The 18,383-nt window shown below is 45.8% G+C and overlaps 1 protein-coding gene across 1 annotated transcript in view; it reads right to left on the bottom strand.

Moving 5' to 3' along the window:
- The window catches only part of LOC147685423 (syntaxin-binding protein 4-like), a 986,001-nt gene that overhangs the window by 661,439 nt on the left and 306,179 nt on the right, over nt 1–18,383 (bottom strand). The window contains exon 9 of the mRNA XM_086939786.1: nt 14,393–14,543. Within this exon, the coding sequence (XP_086795912.1) occupies nt 14,393–14,543 (151 nt within the window). The remainder of the gene's footprint in view (nt 1–14,392; nt 14,544–18,383) is intronic.

The raw sequence follows: 18,383 nt of genomic DNA, 5'->3' as shown, positions 1-18,383 counted from the left end.
TTAATTCGAGGTATGGACAAAGTTCACATGCCAGTAAATAAAACAGCCTTGCGTCCTGCCTGACGCGTTTCGAGAATGTCTCTTTTTCAAAGGCATTTGTTCGCAAGGAGCGTGCTGTGGCAGTTGATGACTCCCTTGATATAATTGCTGCATGGCCCGCCTCCCAATGAGGCTATAACGATTCTGGGTTGCTTGAGCATTCTGGGAGTTGAAGTCAACACACAATGTCCTCCATAATTCGGTGCACTTATCGCTGTTCAATTAGGCTCAAAATAAGCCCAGCAATAGAGTTTGTCCTTAATCCTCCATTCCCGCTCCACATCCGAGTTGTAGCATCTGTAACTCGTGGCCCCCCTGTGATTCCGGGGTGGTGCATCCTCCGCGGCCGGGGACGCCGCCTTATTTATTCAAAACGCCAGGTAACTCCCATGGAGAAGCACACGATCAGGAATGTAAGGGTACCAGCCTTTAATTCGAGGTATGGACAAAGTTCACATGCCAGTAAATAAAACAGCCTTGCGTCCTGCCTGACGCGTTTCGAGAATGTCTCTTTTTCAAAGGCATTTGTTCGCAAGGAGCGTGCTGTGGCAGTTGATGACTCCCTTGATATAATTGCTGCATGGCCCGCCTCCCAATGAGGCTATAACGATTCTGGGTTGCTTGAGCATTCTGGGAGTTGTAGTCAACACACAATGTCCTCCATAATTCGGCGCACTTATCGCTGTTCAATTAGGCTCAAAATAAGCCCAGCAATAGAGTTTGTCCTTAATCCTCCTTTCCCGCTCCACATCCGAGTTGTAGCATCTGTAACTCGTGGCCCCCCTGTGATTCCGGGGTGGTGCATCCTCCGCGGCCGGGGACGCCGCCTTATTTATTCAAAACGCCAGGTAACTCCCATGGAGAAGCACACGAACAGGAATGTAAGGTTACCAGCCTTTAATTCGAGGTATGGACAAAGTTCACATGCCAGTAAATAAAACAGCCTTGCGTCCTGCCTGACGCGTTTCGAGAATGTCTCTTTTTCAAAGGCATTTGTTCGCAAGGAGCGTGCTGTGGCAGTTGATGACTCCCTTGATATAATTGCTGCATGGCCCGCCTCCCAATGAGGCTATAACGATTCTGGGTTGCTTGAGCATTCTGGGAGTTGTAGTCAACACACAATGTCCTCCATAATTCGGCGCACTTATCGCTGTTCAATTAGGCTCAAAATAAGCCCAGCAATAGAGTTTGTCCTTAATCCTCCATTCCCGCTCCACATCCGAGTTGTAGCATCTGTAACTCGTGGCCCCCCTGTGATTCCGGGGTGGTGCATCCTCCGCGGCCGGGGACGCCGCCTTATTTATTCAAAACGCCAGGTAACTCCCATGGAGAAGCAAACGAACAGGAATGTAAGGTTACCAGCCTTTAATTCGAGGTATGGACAAAGTTCACATGCCAGTAAATAAAACAGCCTTGCGTCCTGCCTGACGCGTTTCGAGAATGTCTCTTTTTCAAAGGCATTTGTTCGCAAGGAGCGTGCTGTGGCAGTTGATGACTCCCTTGATATAATTGCTGCATGGCCCGCCTCCCAATGAGGTAATAACGATTCTGGGTTGCTTGAGCATTCTGGGAGTTGTAGTCAACACACAATGTCCTCCATAATTCAGCGCACTTATCGCTGTTCAATTAGGCTCAAAATAAGCCCAGCAATAGAGTTTGTCCTTAATCCTCCATTCCCGCTCCACATCCCAGTTGTAGCATCTGTAACTCGTGGCCCCCCTGTGATTCCGGGGTGGTGCATCCTCCGCGGCCGGGGTCGCCGCCTTATTTATTCAAAACGCCAAGTAACTCCCATGGAGAAGCACACGAACAGGAATGTAAGGTTACCAGCCTTTAATTCGAGGTATGGACAAAGTTCACATGCCAGTAAATAAAACAGCCTTGCGTCCTGCCTGACGCGTTTCGAGAATGTCTCTTTTTCAAAGGCATTTGTTCGCAAGGAGCGTGCTGTGGCAGTTGATGATTCCCTTGATATAATTGCTGCATGGCCCGCCTCCCAATGAGGTAATAACGATTCTGGGTTGCTTGAGCATTCTGGGAGTTGTAGTCAACACACAATGTCCTCCATAATTCAGCGCACTTATCGCTGTTCAATTAGGCTCAAAATAAGCCCAGCAATAGAGTTTGTCCTTAATCCTCCATTCCCGCTCCACATCCGAGTTGTAGCATCTGTAACTCGTGGCCCCCCTGTGATTCCGGGGTGGTGCATCCTCCGCGGCCGGGGACGCCGCCTTATTTATTCAAAATGGCAGGTAACTCCCATGGAGAAGCACACGAACAGGAATGTAAGGTTACCAGCCTTTAATTCGAGGTATGGACAAAGTTCACATGCCAATAAATAAAACAGCCTTGCGTCCTGCCTGACACGTTTCGAGAATGTCTCTTTTTCAAAGGCATTTGTTCGCAAGGAGTGTGCTGTGGCAGTTGATGACTCCCTTGATATAATTGCTGCATGGCCCGCCTCCCAATGAGGCTATAACGATTCTGGGTTGCTTGAGCATTCTGGGAGTTGTAGTCAACACACAATGTCCTCCATAATTCGGCGCAATTATCGCTGTTCAATTAGGCTCAAAATAAGCCCAGCAATAGAGTTTGTCCTTAATCCTCCATTCCCGCTCCACATCCGAGTTGTAGCATCAGTAACTCGTGGCCCCCCTGTGATTCCGGGGTGGTGCATCCTCCGCGGCCGGGGACGCCGCCTTATTTATTCAAAACGCCAGGTAACTCCCATGGAGAAGCACACGAACAGGAATGTAAGGTTACCAGCCTTTAATTCGAGGTATGGACAAAGTTCACATGCCAGTAAATAAAACAGCCTTGCGTCCTGCCTGACGCGTTTCGAGAATGTCTCTTTTTCAAAGGCATTTGTTCGCAAGGAGCGTGCTGTGGCAGTTGATGACTCCCTTGATATAATTGCTGCATGGCCCGCCTCCCAATGAGGCTATAACGATCCTGGGTTGCTTTAGCATTCTGGGAGTTGTAGTCAACACACAATGTCCTCCATAATTCGGCGCACTTATCGCTGTTCAATTAGGCTCAAAATAAGCCCAGCAATAGAGTTTGTCCTTAATCCTCCTTTCCCGCTCCACATCCGAGTTGTAGCATCTGTAACTCGTGGCCCCCCTGTGATTCCGGGGTGGTGCATCCTCCGCGGCCGGGGACGCCGCCTTATTTATTCAAAACGCCAGGTAACTCCCATGGAGAAGCACACGAACAGGAATGTAAGGTTACCAGCCTTTAATTCGAGGTATGGACAAAGTTCACATGCCAGTAAATAAAACAGCCTTGCGTCCTGCCTGACGCGTTTCGAGAATGTCTCTTTTTCAAAGGCATTTGTTCGCAAGGAGCGTGCTGTGGCAGTTGATGACTCCCTTGATATATTTGCTGCATGGCCCGCCTCCCAATGAGGCTATAACGATTCTGGGTTGCTTGAGCATTCTGGGAGTTTTAGTCAACACACAATGTCCTCCATAATTCGGCGCACTTATCGCTGTTCAATTAGGCTCAAAATAAGCCCAGCAATAGAGTTTGTCCTTAATCCTCCATTCCCGCTCCACATCCGAGTTGTAGCATCTGTAACTCGTGGCCCCCCTGTGATTCCGGGGTGGTGCATCCTCCGCGGCCGGGGACGCCGCCTTATTTATTCAAAACGCCAGGTAACTCCCATGGAGAAGCACACGAACAGGAATGTAAGGTTACCAGCCTTTAATTCGAGGTATGGACAAAGTTCACATGCCAGTAAATAAAACAGCCTTGCGTCCTGCCTGACGCGTTTCGAGAATGTCTCTTTTTCAAAGGCATTTGTTCGCAAGGAGCGTGCTGTGGCAGTTGATGACTCCCTTGATATAATTGCTGCATGGCCAGCCTCCCAATGAGGTAATAACGATTCTGGGTTGCTTGAGCATTCTGGGAGTTGTAGTCAACACACAATGTCCTCCATAATTCAGCGCACTTATCGCTGTTCAATTAGGCTCAAAATAAGCCCAGCAATAGAGTTTGTCCTTAATCCTCCATTCCCGCTCCACATCCCAGTTGTAGCATCTGTAACTCGTGGCCCCCCTGTGATTCCGGGGTGGTGCATCCTCCGCGGCCGGGGTCGCCGCCTTATTTATTCAAAACGCCAAGTAACTCCCATGGAGAAGCACACGAACAGGAATGTAAGGTTACCAGCCTTTAATTCGAGGTATGGACAAAGTTCACATGCCAGTAAATAAAACAGCCTTGCGTCCTGCCTGACGCGTTTCGAGAATGTCTCTTTTTCAAAGGCATTTGTTCGCAAGGAGCGTGCTGTGGCAGTTGATGATTACCTTGATATAATTGCTGCATGGCCCGCCTCCCAATGAGGTAATAACGATTCTGGGTTGCTTGAGCATTCTGGGAGTTGTAGTCAACACACAATGTCCTCCATAATTCAGCGCACTTATCGCTGTTCAATTAGGCTCAAAATAAGCCCAGCAATAGAGTTTGTCCTTAATCCTCCATTCCCGCTCCACATCCGAGTTGTAGCATCTGTAACTCGTGGCCCCCCTGTGATTCCGGGGTGGTGCATCCTCCGCGGCCGGGGACGCCGCCTTATTTATTCAAAATGGCAGGTAACTCCCATGGAGAAGCACACGAACAGGAATGTAAGGTTACCAGCCTTTAATTCGAGGTATGGACAAAGTTCACATGCCAATAAATAAAACAGCCTTGCGTCCTGCCTGACACGTTTCGAGAATGTCTCTTTTTCAAAGGCATTTGTTCGCAAGGAGTGTGCTGTGGCAGTTGATGACTCCCTTGATATAATTGCTGCATGGCCCGCCTCCCAATGAGGCTATAACGATTCTGGGTTGCTTGAGCATTCTGGGAGTTGTAGTCAACACACAATGTCCTCCATAATTCGGCGCAATTATCGCTGTTCAATTAGGCTCAAAATAAGCCCAGCAATAGAGTTTGTCCTTAATCCTCCATTCCCGCTCCACATCCGAGTTGTAGCATCAGTAACTCGTGGCCCCCCTGTGATTCCGGGGTGGTGCATCCTCCGCGGCCGGGGACGCCGCCTTATTTATTCAAAACGCCAGGTAACTCCCATGGAGAAGCACACGAACAGGAATGTAAGGTTACCAGCCTTTAATTCGAGGTATGGACAAAGTTCACATGCCAGTAAATAAAACAGCCTTGCGTCCTGCCTGACGCGTTTCGAGAATGTCTCTTTTTCAAAGGCATTTGTTCGCAAGGAGCGTGCTGTGGCAGTTGATGACTCCCTTGATATAATTGCTGCATGGCCCGCCTCCCAATGAGGCTATAACGATCCTGGGTTGCTTTAGCATTCTGGGAGTTGTAGTCAACACACAATGTCCTCCATAATTCGGCGCACTTATCGCTGTTCAATTAGGCTCAAAATAAGCCCAGCAATAGAGTTTGTCCTTAATCCTCCATTCCCGCTCCACATCCGAGTTGTAGCATCTGTAACTCGTGGCCCCCCTGTGATTCCGGGGTGGTGCATCCTCCGCGGCCGGGGTCGCCGCCTTATTTATTCAAAACGCCAAGTAACTCCCATGGAGAAGCACACGAACAGGAATGTAAGGTTACCAGCCTTTAATTCGAGGTATGGACAAAGTTCACATGCCAGTAAATAAAACAGCCTTGCGTCCTGCCTGACGCGTTTCGAGAATGTCTCTTTTTCAAAGGCATTTGTTCGCAAGGAGCGTGCTGTGGCAGTTGATGACTCCCTTGATATAATTGCTGCATGGCCCGCCTCCCAATGAGGCTATAACGATTCTGGGTTGCTTGAGCATTCTGGGAGTTGAAGTCAACACACAATGTCCTCCATAATTCGGCGCAATTATCGCTGTTCAATTAGGCTCAAAATAAGCCAAGCAATTGAGTTTGTCCTTAATCCTCCATTCCCGCTCCACATCCGAGTTGTAGCATCTGTAACTCGTGGCCCCCCTGTGATTCCGGTGTGGTGCATCCTCCGCGGCCGGGGACGCCACCTTATTTATTCAAAACGCCAGGTAACTCCCATGGAGAAGGACACGAACAGGAATGTAAGGTTACCAGCCTTTAATTCGAGGTATGGACAAAGTTCACATGCCAGTAAATAAAACAGCCTTGCGTCCTGCCTGACGCGTTTCGAGAATGTCTCTTTTTCAAAGGCATTTGTTCGCAAGGAGCGTGCTGTGGCAGTTGATGACTCCCTTGATATAATTGCTGCATGGCCCGCCTCCCAATGAGGCTATAACGATTCTGGGTTGCTTGAGCATTCTGGGAGTTGTAGTCAACACACAATGTCCTCCATAATTCGGCGCACTTATCGCTGTTCAATTAGGCTCAAAATAAGCCCAGCAATAGAGTTTGTCCTTAATCCTCCATTCCCGCTCCACATCCGAGTTGTAGCATCTGTAACTCGTGGCCCCCCTGTGATTCCGGGGTGGTGCATCCTCCGCGGCCGGGGACGCCGCCTTATTTATTCAAAACGCCAGGTAACTCCCATGGAGAAGCACACGAACAGGAATGTAAGGTTACCAGCCTTTAATTCGAGGTATGGACAAAGTTCACATGCCAGTAAATAAAACAGCCTTGCATCCTTCCTGACGCGTTTCGAGAATGTCTGTTTTTCAAAGGCATTTGTTCGCAAGGAGCGTGCTGTGGCAGTTGATGACTCCCTTGATATAATTGCTGCATGGCCCGCCTCCCAATGAGGCTATAACGATTCTGGGTTGCTTGAGCATTCTGGGAGTTGTAGTCAACACACAATGTCCTCCATAATTCGGCGCAATTATCGCTGTTCAATTAGGCTCAAAATAAGCCCAGCAATAGAGTTTGTCCTTAATCCTCCATTCCCGCTCCACATCCGAGTTGTAGCATCTGTAACTCGTGGCCCCCCTGTGATTCCGGGGTGGTGCATCCTCCGCGGCCGGGTACGCCGCCTTATTTATTCAAAACGCCAGGTAACTCCCATGGAGAAGCACACGAACAGGAATGTAAGGTTACCAGCCTTTAATTCGAGGTATGGACAAAGTTCACATGCCAGTAAATAAAACAGCATTGCGTCCTGCCTGACGCGTTTCGAGAATGTCTCTTTTTCAAAGGCATTTGTTCGCAAGGAGCGTGCTGTGGCAGTTGATGACTCCCTTGATATAATTGCTGCATGGTCCGCCTCCCAATGAGGCTATAACGATTCTGGGTTGCTTGAGAATTCTGGGAGTTGTAGTCAACACACAATGTCCTCCATAATTCGGCGCACTTATCGCTGTTCAATTAGGCTCAAAATAAGCACAGCAATAGAGTTTGTCCTTAATCCTCCATTCCCGCTCCACATCAGAGTTGTAGCATCTGTAACTCGTGGCCCCCCTGTGATTCCGGGGTGGTGCATCCTCCGCGGCCGGGGACGCCGCCTTATTTATTCAAAACGCCAGGTAACTCCCATGGAGAAGCACACGAACAGGAATGTAAGGTTACCAGCCTTTAATTCGAGGTATGGACAAAGTTCACATGCCAGTAAATAAATCAGCCTTGCGTCCTGCCTGACGTGTTTCGAGAATGTCTCTTTTTCAAAGGCATTTGTTCGCAAGGAGCTTGCTGTGGCAGTTGATGACTCCCTTGATATAATTGCTGCATGGCCCGCCTCCCAATGAGGCTATAACGATTCTGGGTTGCTTGAGCATTCTGGGAGTTGTAGTCAACACACAATGTCCTCCATAATTCGGCGCACTTATCGCTGTTCAATTAGGCTCAAAATAAGCCCAGCAATAGAGTTTGTCCTTAATCCTCCATTCCCGCTCCACATCCGAGTTGTAGCATCTGTAACTCGTGGCCCCCCTGTGATTCCGGGGTGGTGCATCCTCCGCGGCCGGGGACGCCGCCTAATTTATTCAAAACGCCAGGTAACTCCCATGGAGAAGCACACAAACAGGAATGTAAGGTTACCAGCCTTTAATTCGAGGTATGGACAAAGTTCACATGCCAGTAAATAAAACAGCCTTGCGTCCTGCCTGACGCGTTTTGAGAATGTCTCTTTTTCAAAGGCATTTGTTCGCAAGGAGCGTGCTGTGGCAGTTGATGACTCCCTTGATATAATTGCTGCATGGCCCGCCTCCCAATGAGGCTATAACGATTCTGGGTTGCTTGAGCATTCTGGGAGTTGTAGTCAACACACAATGTCCTCCATAATTCGGCGCACTTATCGCTGTTCAATTAGGTTCAAAATAAGCCCAGCAATAGAGTTTGTCCTTAATCCTCCATTCCCGCTCCACATCCGAGTTGTAGCATCTGTAACTCGTAGCTCCCCTGTGATTCCGGGGTGGTGCATCCTCCGCGGCCGGGGACGCCGCCTTATTTATTCAAAACGCCAGGTAACTCCCATGGAGAAGCACACAAACAGGAATGTAAGGTTACCAGCCTTTAATTCGAGGTATGGACAAAGTTCACATGCCAGTAAATAAAACAGCCTTGCGTCCTGCCTGACGCGTTTCGAGAATGTCTCTTTTTCAAAGGCATTTGTTCGCAAGGAGCGTGCTGTGGCAGTTGATGACTCCCTTGATATAATTGCTGCATGGCCCGCCTCCCAATGAGGCTATAACGATTCTGGGTTGCTTGAGCATTCTGGGAGTTGTAGTCAACACACAATGTCCTCCATAATTCGGCGCACTTATCGCTGTTCAATTAGGCTCAAAATAAGCCCAGCAATAGAGTTTGTCCTTAATCCTCCATTCCCGCTCCACATCAGAGTTGTAGCATCTGTAACTCGTGGCCCCCCTGTGATTCCGGGGTGGTGCATCCTCCGCGGCCGGGGACGCCGCCTTATTTATTCAAAACGCCAGGTAACTCCCATGGAGAAGCACACGAACAGGAATGTAAGGTTACCAGCCTTTAATTCGAGGTATGGACAAAGTTCACATGCCAGTAAATAAAACAGCCTTGCCTCCTGCCTGACGCGTTTCGAAAATGTCTCTTTTTCAAAGGCATTTGTTCGCAAGGAGCGTGCTGTGGCAGTTGATGACTCCCTTGATATAATTGCTGCATGGCCCGCCTCCCAATGAGGCTATAACGATTCTGGGTTGCTTGAGCATTCTGGGAGTTGTAGTCAACACACAATGTCCTCCATAATTCGGCGTACTTATCGCTGTTCAATTAGGCTCAAAATAAGCCCAGCAATAGAGTTTGTCCTTAATCCTCCATTCCCGCTCCACATCCGAGTTGTAGCATCTGTAACTCGTGGCCCCCCTGTGATTCCGGGGTGGTGCATCCTCCGCGGCCGGGGACGCCGCCTTATTTATTCAAAACGCCAGGTAACTCCCATGGAGAAGCACACGAACAGGAATGTAAGGTTACCAGCCTTTAATTCGAGGTATGGACAAAGTTCACATGCCAGTAAATAAAACAGCCTTGCGTCCTGCCTGACGTGTTTCGAGAATGTCTCTTTTTCAAAGGCATTTGTTCGCAAGGAGCGTGCTGTGGCAGTTGATGACTCCCTTGATATAATTGCTGCATGGCCCGCCTCCCAATGAGGCTATAACGATTCTGGGTTGCTTAAGCATTCTGGGAGTTGTAGTCAACACACAATGTCCTCCATAATTCGGCGCACTTATCGCTGTTCAATTAGGCTCAAAATAAGCCCAGCAATAGAGTTTGTCCTTAATCCTCCATTCCCGCTCCACATCCGAGTTGTAGCATCTGTAACTCGTGGCCCCCCTGTGATTCCGGGGTGGTGCATCCTCCGCGGCCGGGGACGCCGCTTTATTTATTCAAAACGCCAGGTAACTCCCATGGAGAAGCACACGAACAGGAATGTAAGGTTACCAGCCTTTAATTCGAGGTATGGACAAAGTTCACATGCCAGTAAATAAAACAGCCTTGCGTCCTGCCTGACGCGTTTCGAGAATGTCTCTTTTTCAAAGGCATTTGTTCGCAAGGAGCTTGCTGTGGCAGTTGATGACTCCCTTGATATAATTGCTGCATGGCCCGCCTCCCAATGAGGCTATAACGATTCTGGGTTGCTTGAGCATTCTGGGAGTTGTAGTCAACACACAATGTCCTCCATAATTCGGCGCACTTATCACTGTTCAATTAGGCTCAAAATAAGCCCAGCAATAGAGTTTGTCCTTAATCCTCCATTCCCGCTCCACATCCGAGTTGTAGCATCTGTAACTCGTGGCCCCCCTGTGATTCCGGGGTGGTGCATCCTCCGCGGCCGGGGACGCCGCCTTATTTATTCAAAACGCCAGGTAACTCCCATGGAAAAGCACACGAACAGGAATGTAAGGTTACCAGCCTTAAATTCGAGATATGGACAAAGTTCACATGCCAGTAAATAAAACAGCCTTGCGTCCTGCCTGACGCGTTTCGAGAATGTCTCTTTTTCAAAGGCATTTGTTCGCAAGGAGCGTGCTGTGGCAGTTGATGACTCCCTTGATATAATTGCTGCATGGCCCGCCTCCCAATGAGGCTATAACGATTCTGGGTTGCTTGAGCATTCTGGGAGTTGTAGTCAACACACAATGTCCTCCATAATTCGGCGCACTTATCGCTGTTCAATTAGGCTCAAAATAAGCCCAGCAATAGAGTTTGTCCTTAATCCTCCATTTCCGCTCCGCATCCGAGTTGTAGCATCTGTAACTCGTGGCCCCCCTGTGATTCCGGGGTGGTGCATCCTCCGCGGCCGGGGACGCCGCCTTATTTATTCAAAACGCCAGGTAACTCCCATGGAGAAGCACACGAACAGGAATGTAAGGTTACCAGCCTTTAATTCGAGGTATGGACAAAGTTCACATGCCAGTAAATAAAACAGCCTTGCGTCCTGCCTGACGCGTTTCGAGAATGTCTCTTTTTCAAAGGCATTTGTTCGCAATATATAACATTTCTATGGCAAAATGAAACCCCTCATTTTGTTCCTTTTCAAATTAAATGTATTAAGTGTTACCACTTTATTCCAATCAAGATGACTTCAGGTGTGCCATACTTTTGTCATAAGTAAGACTGTTAGCGTTCTAGTTGTTCTTTAGAACACTCTGGGACATTCTGTCATTGGGCTATAGTTGGGCTACATCTGGCTGATATGTGGGCTACATTTGGGCTCTTTTGTCTCTGGTGGCCATCTTTGGGCTACATTGGGCTACATTTGGGCTCTAACATATATATAGCCCAATGTAGCCCAATATATATTTTTCAAAGTTAATTTTCGTAAAAACCACTGGAGCATATATCTTGAGACATAGCAAAGGCACATCGGGCTACTAGTCCCTACAATTTTGCCAAGTTTTGTGGATATCCATTCAGACGTTCGAGCTAAAAGTGAGTCCAACCGCCCTATGGAAAACTCAATGTTAAAAACACGTTTTGGGACCCCACTTTTTTCTCGGCTCCCACTTGACGAAACCCCCCAAAACTTTCAGGGGACGCTCAGAAACAAAATGTGCCATTTTCCTGAAAATTTCAACCAATTCCGTCCATTAACGCCAAAATTATTCAACATAGAATTTTCAGAAATCCCTATTCAAAAAAATCCTAACTATATATACCAACTGGCGACCGCCAGTAGATAATATATATATATATATTTGGAGGTGTGTGCTGAGAAACTGTGTGCGTGAGCCAGCGACGCGCTACAGAGGCCCCCGCATCGCTAAATTGGCTTGGGACTTGCTGGCATCTGGTGCAGCGTACTTCTCGCATTTCCAGGGGACTGGATGTTCCCAGGCCCACCTCCGGGGTCAGGAGAAGACAGAGCGGTGTTGGAGAAATTTTACTCTGCGTTGAACTAGCTGGATTACTGGACTTGCCCCCACCATTCGGATTCCTGTGCCTCAGAGTTTGATTCTGTCTGGGGATTCAAGGAGACACCAGAGTTCAGGCGGTACGTAGGATATTGGTGCGAGCAATATCATGATTCCTATCAGCCCGCACAAGTAACAGATTACCCCTGCATTACTCACCGTGTTATGAAACAGCATTCTGGGACCTGTCGCCTCCACACATCAGGTGTATAACAGCAGGTGAGCCAAGGCATCAGCTTTGGGGGCGGAGCGGATTACAACCTATCGGTGTGCGGCAGAACATTTTTAAGCTACGATTGCGCCCACACCTCCTGAAACACTCCAGGCGCTGAAGAAGGCTAAACTTTTGCCGAACTTCACCAAGTAGTGTATTGCTGAATAAAGATGCGTCCGTGATATCCCCTAATGCAGCCTCTGCTTTTTCTTTGGAGGAGTGTGGTGAGAGAGATATATATATATATATATATATATATATATATATATATATATATATATATATATATATATATATATATATATATATATATATATCTCCTCTCTCTCTCTCTCACTATCTCTATATACCTTTCTCAATATCTCCCCTCTCTCTCTCTCTCGTTATCTCTCTCTCTCTTTTCCTATATATATGAGCATGTAAGGGGTAGATATTGTGAGCTGTTGTTTGTATATATATATGTGTGTATATATATATATATATATATACATATATACATATATATATATACATATATATATATATATATATATATATATATATATATATATATATATATATATATATATATATATATATATATATATATATACATAGACGAGTTGCCCTGAAGCTTAAGGATGCCACTTCACGAGAGACAGTTTAGCAAAAACCATTGATTGCTGAAACTGGCTCTTGTTTTTCAATAAAATTACATCCCTGATGCCTTTCAAAGCTCCTGCTTCTTCTTCATAGGGAAATACAAACTGCCAGTCATGGATTCTGCACAGCACACATTTACTCCTTTTACATGCCTTACAATTAATTAGCCCTTTAGTGGGCCTCGCACTCGCAGGTGAGTAAATACTTACTGCATGGTGGGAGTCGTAATTCTTGTGCTGCGCCAAGTCTCCCCCATCAATGGGGTCAATTTAACTGCTAGCTCAATACTTCAAAAGTGTTAATTTAATGTTTATATCCAAGCCCTTCAGTGGGTCTGAAAAGGTCGGGCCGGTTTCCAATGATGAATCTCTCCTGCTGATGACAAGTTTTGGACCAATTCCAAACTTGCAGACCCATATTTATCTTCTAATGACGGTGCAATCCTTCACGGCTGGCCTGCTGTTCGAAGATATGTTTACGAGTTGCCCTTAAGCTTAAGGATGCCACTCAGAAACAGTTTAGCAAAAAACATCTCTCACTCTGTCTCTCTCTCTCTCTCTCTCTCTCTCTCTATCTAGCTCTCGCTTTCTTTATCTGTCTATCACAATATCGCTCTCGCGCTCTCTTGCTATCTCTATATATCTCTCTGTCGCTATCTCTTTCTCTCTCCCTAGCTCTCTATATATATATATATATATTATCTCTTGTTGTCTCTATGTCTCTCTCTTGCTATCTCTATATACCTTTCTCACCATCTCTCTCTCTTTCTCTCTCGTTATCTCAATTCTCTCTCGCTCTCTATCTACATATATCTATCTATCTATCTATCTATCTATCTATCTATCTATCTATCTATCTATCTATCTATCTATCTATCTATCTATCTATCTATCTATCTATCTATCTATCTATCTATCTATCTATCTATCTATCTATCTATCTATCTATCTGTCTGTCTGTCTGTCTATCTATCTATCTATCTATCTATCTATCTATCTATCTATCTATATATATATATATATATATATATATATATATATATATATATATATATATATATATATATATTAATTAGAGCAACAAAGTCAGTAAAGTACGCTCTCAGGGCATGAACGAGGCAGACACCGGTATGTACGTAGTGCTGTTTATTCCACAAACGTTTCGCCGTGAAGACTTCTTCATCACGTGGAGAACATGTTTGAAAGACATTGGTTATATCTATTTAAATCATAGACATGAAAACAGGACTTGTCAACACCACTCCGTAAGAAAGTAAAAACTGATATTAAACCCTGTACTGATAACTGTAAATCAGGCGTAAAAATAATAATGGAATACATGTAGACACAATTGTATGAAATACCACAAAGTCAATCATTAAATCAGTAAATCAGTTGAAGTACCCTAATTAGTAAAACATTGCATACGATGGATACAAAGGTGATACAAAGGTAAAAGTCTAACCGGACACCAGATGTACCTCATTAATTAAGCTGGTGTGCTCCCGAGAAATGCAAACGCCATGTTTACCCGCTATTGTAGTGCAAACGGCCCTGCTAACGTGGAATGCGTAGCACGTGGCATGCAGCTCGGAATGAAGAGGAATATCACTGGTTATCCCCACAGGGAGGTGAGGGGACATATAACATGGCAAGTGTCCACGTTGAAAACAGGTTTCGGGTGGGTAGCGGAAGAGTGGCAGTGTGGGGTGTGGTACACATTGTAAAGAGGCACTACTTACCTCAGGAGACCGTACATGGACCTTCAGCCTGCAGGGGCCAAGTCCATTTCCAAGGGGTCTTTGAGATGTTGAGTGCAGGTTGTTGTGGGTAGGGGTGCTTGTGAGCTGCCCTCGACCTGGGATAAAGGACACTTCTGTGCTGTTGTCGTGCCTACGAAAGACAGACACCAAGAAAATTACTAACTTATAAAGACTTGCAGAAATCATTAAATTGAGGGCACCGTTAAGGGACCAACTGCCACATGCATCAACAGAAGGAATTGCGATTCCTTAATAGTGATTTTTACGAAATCGCTATTTAGGAATCGCAAAAGCCTTTGCATGTAGGAATCGCTATAAAAATAGAGATTCCTACACATTCCTTAATTGCTACTCGCAAAATTGCTAGTCGCAATTAAGGAATGCTGTTCCATTCATTCCCATGGGCCTCCATGCCCATAGGAATGAATTGGAGATTGCATGAGCAATTTGTGAGTACCAGTAGGTACTTGCAAATTGCTCATGCAATATTAAGGGTACAAGTGTGTCAAAATGACACCCTGTTGCACCCCTGAAATTGATCTGGGCACAAATGTTGCACACTCATGCCCTAAGGGCAAGTGAGTGCGCAACATGAAACTTTGAAAAATGCACAAAAGTGCATTTTCCAAAGTTTTTGCAAATTACCATGAAGTTCAACTTCATGGTAATTTGCTACTCCGATTAGCAAAATCGCATTTTTCTTACTTAAATGCATTGCATTTAAGGAATCTCAATTTGGAATTCCTTAAATGAAATCGCAATTTAAGGGATCGCAATTTAGAGATTCCTTAAATTGCAATTTTTGCATTTGGGATGATGCATCCCAAATGCAAAAATACCGGTGGCAAAGGGGCAGATTCTGAGAATCTGCCCGTTTGCGACCAGTTTTTCCTTTGAGGCATGTGCCTGCAAAAGACCAGTCTCAAAATGGCAATTTAAGGAATCGTTTTTAAGTGATCAGTTTTAAGGGCTAGTCAAAAAGGGGTGCTCATAATGCTCCTTCAAGAAGAGCTCAAGGCTCCAGTAACAGGGAAGGTAATTTGATATTTTACATATAATGAAAAATAAGCAATTTTAGTTGTCTGACTGCATTTGTTTTTGCTCGAGCGGGAGCAGTATAAAATGCTATGGCAGTCTCGTCGTAAGGGGCCAGTAGAAAAAAGCTGAATAAGAGTATTTTTAAATTACATATTTTACTAATTGCTATCTTAGAATATATAGAATTGCATTTTCTTTGCATTTTTTGAGTGTTTTTGTTTCTTTACTTATAAATTCTGTAAAAGTGGTTGCCCTTTAATAATATAGCATGATTCACTTTCTGGAGCTGGATACAGAAAATGTTGGTTTCTTCTGATGCCCAATGGTTTAGAGAGTTGCCACTACCTTCAGTATGATATCTCAGGCAATGAGGATTGTTAGTCAAATTAGGGGCATATTTAGCACACAAGACTAGAGGAATGTTTTTAATATTCTGCTGCACAAGAAACGATTTACAAACAACAAGCATATGTAGTTCTATTGAAGACCATTTTTACGTGTAAACTAGTTTCACGATATGGCACCATGCGGCTTGTTTGGGAGAAAGCTGACAGATTTATGGTCTCAGTTAATTCTTTATTAACATTCCAAATTGAACGCATATTCAGATGAAACAAAGTGTCTTTCCTGACAAATTAGAGATCTTTTCACTTTCAGGCAATGGTATTTTTTAATGAAAAATGTAAAATATTTTTAGGGTCCAAACCAGGGACATTTTGAGATGTTTTAGCTGCAATTGAGTAGCATCTGGTGCCCAACAATCTGGAAACAAATTAGGATCATATGGTAACTATATCTGTTCACTCATGGAGTTATCATCAGAAAAGTATACTTTTTAAATTCAGAAGGAATGCTTTGTGCCAACATTCACTAGAAATGCGCTGAGAAGGCTGTTAAATAAACACAAAAAAACATGTCAAGAGCATATGCTTGGTCAGAGTCAAGACTATCCGTCACATGGAGACAATCAATTGGTCCGGGGAACCTTTTAGGAATTTTTCAGACCCTATCTCATTCGAGAACTTTTCATTAATTCCAACAGGATTGCTAAATCCTTTTGCAAGCAGCATTAGAATTACATGGTCCGTGAATTTAACGCTGATCTGGTACATTTCACCTGGAGATTGGATAAAATGGGAAATTATCAGGGACAACCAACCTTCCATTACAAATCCCCTTGATAATTACCAGGGAAACCATTCCAACCCTGGGTAATTTTCCGGGTCTAAAGGAACTCTCAGCGTCCAGCTTGCAATCCCGTTAACTCTGTCCCCTTCCTGGAGTCAGGTGCGTAGCTATGAATAGTGAAGCAGGTGCATGACACCGCAACACAAGGGTCCCACTTCACCCAGTTAGTGACTGTTTTTAACTACCAAACTAGGAGGCTCAATGTCCATGCTTGCATTAGTAGAACAAGTTACTTACCTTCGGTAACAATATCTCTGTAAGAAACATAGGTTAGTTATATATCCCAGGCGTCAGACTGGATCCAGAAAGTTTTTTGTCACAAGTACCCCTGCGCGTTGGAAGGTGGCGTCGGTTGACTCCGCGTTCGTGGTTGGCATTGTGGTGACCGGAATGATGTCACGGTAGCTACATAGACGCCACTCTTGTGCACTGACGTCAGTTCTGTACACGACTTTCCACCCCAGAAGCGCAAAGCCATGCAAGACACTGACCAATGGTGCACAAAACTAGGGCCCTGAAAGGAAGTCCTTTACCCTAAAAGTCAGTTTGCAGAATGGGGAGGATGGGTGGGGCGGTAAGGAATCTATAACTCACCTATGTTTCTTACAGATATATCATTACCAAAGGTAAGTAACCTGTTCATCTGAAAGTATTAGTTATAGATTCCTTACCTTAGAATAGATACCACAGCAATACCAACCCCGGAGGTGGACTGCAAACTAAACTCACACCAGAAAGTCCTGGAGAACAGAACGGCCAAAGAAGCTGTCTCTCCGGACTTGGCTGCCCAGGCAGTAGTGTTTCCTGAATGTGTGCAGCGATGCCCATGTAGCTTCCTGACAGATGTCAGTAAGGGGTACTCCCCGTCCCAAAGCAGTGGTGGCTGCTGTCGCTCAGGTCGAATGGGCGCTCAGTCCCACTGGATGCTCCTTCTTTACCAAAGAATAGCAAGCTTTGATGCACAGAATGACCCATGGAGATGATCTGTTTGTGCACAGCCCGACCTTTCTTGGTGTCCACGTAACCAACAAAGAGCTAGTTGTCCACCCGGACATGTTTGGTGTGAACCAAGTAGAAGGAAAGCGCAGTTTTGGATCCAGTTGGTGGAGCCTCTCTTCCTCTTTCAAAGGATGTGGAGGCAGAAAGAAGGTAGGCAAAGTGATGGTTTGGCCAATGTGGAAAGAAGTAACTACCTTGGGAAGAAAGGAAGGTTTAGTTCTGAGGACAACCTTGTCCGAATGAACAGCCTGAAAGGGAGGCTTTGAAGAAAGAGCTTGTAGCTCACTCACCCTGCACGCAGAGGTGATGGCCACCAGAAAGGCAGTTTTCAAAGATAGAAGCCTGAGAGGACAGTTATGCAGCGGCTCAAAGGGAGCGCACATAAGATATGTATGAACCAAGTTCAAGGCCCACTGGGGCATTACGAAGGGAACAGGCGGAAAAAGATGAGTAATGCCCTCAAGAAAATAGTATCCAACAAGGGACTCGCTGTGCACCATGCCACAAATTTGTTCCATCAGCAGGTGTATAAGGTCTTAGTGGAGGGACCCCTGGCTGCCAAGATAACATCACAGACTTCGGGAGGCAGGCCAAATGACGTCAACTGCCGCCGCTCAATCTCCACACATGGAGGTGGAGCCTGGACAGGTTTGGGGGGAGAACTTTCCCCTGCTGCTGCAACAGAAGTTCCTACCGTATAGAACACCGCAACTCTACTCGCAACGAAAAGCGTCTCCTAGCGAGT

This window comes from Lissotriton vulgaris, chromosome 10 (genome assembly GCF_964263255.1).
Source record: "Lissotriton vulgaris chromosome 10, aLisVul1.2, whole genome shotgun sequence".
NCBI classification, from domain to species: domain Eukaryota; kingdom Metazoa; phylum Chordata; class Amphibia; order Caudata; family Salamandridae; genus Lissotriton; species Lissotriton vulgaris.
This window is presented reverse-complemented; position numbering and strand designations above follow the sequence as displayed.